This window comes from Grammomys surdaster, unplaced genomic scaffold (assembly GCF_004785775.1).
Source record: "Grammomys surdaster isolate TR1022 unplaced genomic scaffold, NIH_TR_1.0 126059, whole genome shotgun sequence".
Taxonomy (NCBI): Eukaryota; Metazoa; Chordata; class Mammalia; order Rodentia; family Muridae; genus Grammomys; species Grammomys surdaster.
The window spans coordinates 7,071,227-7,076,360 of NW_021620869.1; the positions used below are offsets into that span (position 1 = coordinate 7,071,227).

At 40.9% G+C, this 5,134-nt stretch overlaps 1 protein-coding gene across 7 annotated transcripts in view; it reads right to left on the minus strand.

Moving 5' to 3' along the window:
* Positions 1-3,055: 3,055 nt before the first annotated feature.
* The window catches only part of LOC114610781 (UDP-glucuronosyltransferase 1-2), a 49,666-nt gene continuing 47,587 nt past the window's right edge, over positions 3,056-5,134 (minus strand). For all 7 annotated transcript variants that reach the window (XM_028755395.1, XM_028755397.1, XM_028755393.1 and 4 more), the window contains one exon: positions 3,056-3,922. In XM_028755395.1, coding sequence (XP_028611228.1) covers positions 3,625-3,922 — 298 coding nt within the window. In that variant the 3' untranslated portion in view covers positions 3,056-3,624. The remainder of the gene's footprint in view (positions 3,923-5,134) is intronic.

The following is a 5,134-nucleotide window of genomic DNA, read 5'->3' on the forward strand; positions in this document are numbered from 1 at the left end:
GAATGTTGATGGATTACAACGGACTTGTAAATGGCTACTTTCTCAATATTAATCATGCCACTCCATGAGCATGAGAAATCTTTTCATCTCCTGGTATCTTCTTCAGTTTCTCTTTTCAGTATATTAAATGTTCATTGTATAAGTCTTACACTTCCTTGGTTAGGTACATTCCGAGATATTTTTGAGACTATTATGAGTGGAACTATTTTCCTGATTTCTTTCTTGGTGTTTTTCATGTTGTATATTTGGAGTTGTTGGTCACTGGGATTCTTTGGGACTCCCCCAATATGACAGGCTATTCCCAACACTCTTGATTACCTTCTGGAACTGGATGGTAAGGCACTATTGCTGAAGACACTACATACTTGAGTCACAGGACACAAAGAACTCAAAATGGTACTTTTTGAGAAGCTCCACTCCTTCTGGCTAATTTTTGTAGTGATGGAAGGTGCTATGTACACTACCAGAGAAAATAATCACCAATCCAACCCCATCTATGAACATGGTGAGCTACAATAATGACTGGCCAGGCAAGACATGCTCACTGGTACAGTGGTGGCATTACGTCATGAGAGCAACCAAGTACTTTATGAATGAAATTAAGGCATACTCCATAAGTTGAAGTTTGTACTTGGCATTAATTTCAGGTGCAAGATCTCATGGTTAGACAACTCATAGTTCCAAGAGAGAACCTACGACTACTGTTGCTCTACTAGATGGCCATTGCATTAAACTTGTTCTTAATGACGCATTGCTCTACCCATAGATTAGTGGATCTCTCAACCCTCAACAGAGGAGCTCTTTTTTGTAGTAGATGATGAGTTACATAAAGATCCACAACTGATCAAGATGCAGAGAATAAGAGACTTTAGAGTGCATATATATATATATATATATATTGGAAGTAGGGGAACAGAGAAATTGTTGGAGTCAGAGGCAACAGATGACTATGAGAAAAAAAATGTTTCAGGCCAGTTTCACATATGAATTCAAAGCAGTTAAGACAGCATACATAAGACCTTTGCAAGCTCAAGACAAATAACATCTATTTCAAAGCTTTTCCAATCATTCCAGGAGACTGAGGGTATTTTATGTTCCCATGGATACCCAGGTTTTATGTCTTGGCATCCAGCCAGTCTTCATTCCATATTTGAGGCAAAAGACCCAAATGTCATCCGTCGGATGCTGGTTTTACAGTTATGCAAATTACAAGTTATGTGGTCATGGAAGCTTCCATCAGATCTCAAAGCCTGGGAAGCCAGGCAGAGCTGTCTAGCTAGATTGCCACACCCAATGCAGTGCTAAGTAGTAAAGCTGAGTGGGAGAAGCCAAAGCTATAATAAAGACCCAAGGACAGAAGAGGTGCCATCAACCTGCCACACCTGTGAGGGAAGGATCCAGGAAGTGTGAAAATCAGTTTGAAAGAGCAGGCACGTAGGATGCAACCTCCGAAGCCATAGAAGTGAAAATGGCCATGCTCTTTGGGAGCCTGAAGCCCACCATAGTGAGTCCTTGGTACCAGGCAAAGATCTTTGGTGTTTGATGTTTCCCCTTTTCTTGATTGGGGGATGATGCTTCTTTTTATTTCTCCATGACTCCTTTTCAGAATAGGGAATGTTTATTTGATGTCTGACTCCACTGATTTTGTATGTGATTTGTGTTTTGTTTTTGTTTTCCTATTTGTTTTTCTGGTTCTTTCTTTTTACAGAGGCTCACAACTGTCCTGAGTCTTGAGACCTTGGAGTTAGATGTCCATTGCTAGAACAGTAGATTTTGGGACTGGATTCAGACATTGAATTAATCCATTATTATTTGTTAGATTTGTTTTTTGAGACAGGGTTTCTCTGTATAGCCCTGAATGTTTTGAAACTTGCTTTGTGGACCAGGCTGGCGTTTGTACTCAGAGATCTGCTTGCCTCTGCCTCTCTAGATTAAGGCCTGGCATTAATCCACTTTTGAATTGTGAAATGGACATGAACTTTTGGAACTTTTGGTCAGGATATATAGCTTGAATCTGAACTGCCTCCAAAGAGCCATGTGATAAAAGCTTGGTCTCCAGTGTGTGCTATTGAGAGGCAGGGAAACCTTTTTTCAGGTAGGGCCCTATTAGAATGAATGTCCTTAGGTCATTAGAGATTTTCCTCAAAGAGGATTGTGGTAGCCTAGACTGTAGGCCCCTGTTCCTGGTTCAAGATATAATTCATGGCTTGTTCATGAATATGCTCCTGTTTGATATGCTACCTTCTGCTACCCTCACAGAACTGAGCCAATGCAGGATAACCTTTGAACCTCTAAGTCTATAAGCTAAAAAGCCCCTTTTCTCTTTGTAAGTTACTTGCTTTGGTTATTTGCCACTGTAGCCAACATTATACCGCTGCAAAACTGACCATTACAGAATGTTACAAAATGCTTAAGCATATCTGGTATACCTGTAATGTTTTATGTGTATTTGTCAAAATAATAGGTATGTTAATAAACTTTATGTCACTGTAACAAATACCTGAGATGTAGCAACCCATGAGCAAAGGTTTATTTTGGGCTAGCAATAGACTTTCTATCCCTGGTTATGTGTCTACATTGCTTTGGGACCTGTGCCAAATAGGAGAATACTCAAGAGAGACTGTCCCAGAAGCTTCTTGTTTCATGATAATAAGGAAAAAAAAGAGAAGGTACTTCCATCTCAACATCTCTTTCAAAAGAACTCCCCCAGAGACCTAACTTTCTCAAACGGTTTCTCTTAATGGTTGTACAACTTCCCAGGGATGCCACAGGCTGAGCATCAGCAAGCCCGAAAGCCATCAGCAAATGTACCTTTGGAAGATTCAGAATCAAAACTAGGCAGCAACCATGGTTCTTAACAAGCACTGTAATTACAGCTGATTCTTTTCTTGTGTGTGTGTGTGTGTGTGTGTGTGTGTGTGTGTGTGTGTGTGTACATATGCATGGATCCATTCTAGTTTTCAAGTTCCGTTTCATGACCGTGTAGTGGTTTTACAGTTAGAGGATATACTTTGGCAACCAATAAATATAACACCAATGAAAAGAAGAGTAGTAATACAATTTATATGAATTTATTGATAAATTCTTGGTTTGGTAACACTACAGAAGATGTGCTTGCCTTAGAACATACTTTAATTTTTATCAAATTCAGACACAGCAGTGATTATTATCTCAAACACAAGGTCACCAGTGTCAGAGCCTCATCTTTTTCTCCCACAGCTACAAAGGCCATGCCACCCACAATGCATGAGCACAATGAGGAATGGCTAACAGTGGTGAAGGTCACAACAGTCTGAGAACAGGGAAGGAAGCCATCAGCTGACCGAAGCAGGGGAAACTGAGGGGCTGTCACTGAAGGCAGAGTGCCAAACTTTCTGTAAGTTACCAACAGATGGAAAGGATTATCCAGACTGAAGATACTGGAGAAGCAGATCACATATTCCAGTACCTTCCCTGATGGGTGTGGTCAGCAATTAGATTGTTTTTATTTTTAAAAAAATGTTCTGGGTGTGTGATGTATGGCGAATTATTTCCCTAATAAAAACAACGTGGATAAACATTCATTTTCAAGTTTCAACTGATTGGATAATGCACTAATACGTCTCCTTCGCTTCCCACCACTTCTCAATGGGTCTTGGACTTGTGTGATTTCTTCACTTTCCCCTTTCCCCCAAAGCATTTCCGGAAGCCATAGGCACAACATTTAAAGACAATGAAGACCACTGTCAACACAATGGCCAGGAGGAAGCCAATCACATCCAAGGAGTGGTACTGATACCAGGTGAGGTCATGGGCAGCTGGGCGCAGGTGCGGTGCCCCCTTGTGCCTCATCACATACTCCACCCAGAACACAGCCAGGTCCAGAGGCTCTATAGGACGATCCTTGTGAAGGCTGGAGAGGCGCATGATGTTTTCCTTGTAGCTGAACACAAGGCAAATTGTTAGTGCCTAAACACCCACATAACAGACAGCAGCCCCTAAGGCTTGACTCCAGTTAAGAAGAGAAACGTGTTTCTAATATAACCAGAAAAGGGTTTTGTTTGTTTGTTTGTTTGTTTTTGTTTTTTGTTTGTTTGCTTGCTTTTAGTGATTTCTTTGTAGGAAATTATACTATGCCTTCCTTATGGTAAAATGAAGTTGAAGAGGCATCAACTACAGATGAAAGAGTAGTGTGGTTTGAATTGTGCTGCCCACAAGCTCATGTGTGAGAACTTTTGTCCCCAATGTGAAGGTACAGAGAGGGAGTGGAACCTTTGGGAGGTGAGAAGACACTGAGAGAGATGGTGGCCTTTGTCTCAAGAACTGGAACCTGTCACTGTGATCAAGCAAGGATGTGATTTGTGGTTTGTCTCTTGCATACACACATCCTTTCAGCTTCCAGGTTTCTACCGTGTGGGGAAACAGCATGAGACCTTTAGATGCAGTTTCCCTGCTGGAGAATCCCAACAACTTCTAGAACTGTGAACTAAATAAACTTTCACACTTCATAAGTCATGGCATTCTGGGTATTCTGTTATTGCAACAGAAGACAGGCTAAGGCATGTGTCCAAAACTCTTTTATATACATGTTCTCATGAGTATGCCACATGCTGTTGCTGGGTTAAATCTACCACTGGCTGCTATTTCTTCTAAAATGTTGTGGTACTGTTTTGAAAATTTTATTTTTATTGTGTTAATGTGTTTGTGTCTTAATGTGTGTATACACACATGAGTGCAATGCCCATGCGGCCAGAAGGGGGCACTGGATTTCTCTAGAGCTGGGGAATAGCTAAGGTTGTATGGAAGAGCAGCAAGTGCTCTCTTAACTGTCAAGCCATGGTTTCACCTCCCTACTTTTTAAATTGTTGCCTAGGGTTTTTGCTGTTGTTTGTTTGTATTTGGTTGGTTGGTTTTGTCTTAAAATAGATTCTTGACTATATAGCCTTGAACTCTTCTTGAACTTATAGCAATCCTCCTGTCACCAAAGTGCTGAGATTACAAGTGTCTATCACCATGCTGGTCTTCCCATAGCTCTTCAGCAAAATAGTCCCAGTAACCTTGACAGCAATATACTAGATTATTTCAAGTAGAGACAAAGTGATCTCATGGTGTGTGTGTGTGTGTGTGTGTGTGTGTGTGTGTGTGTGTGTGTGTG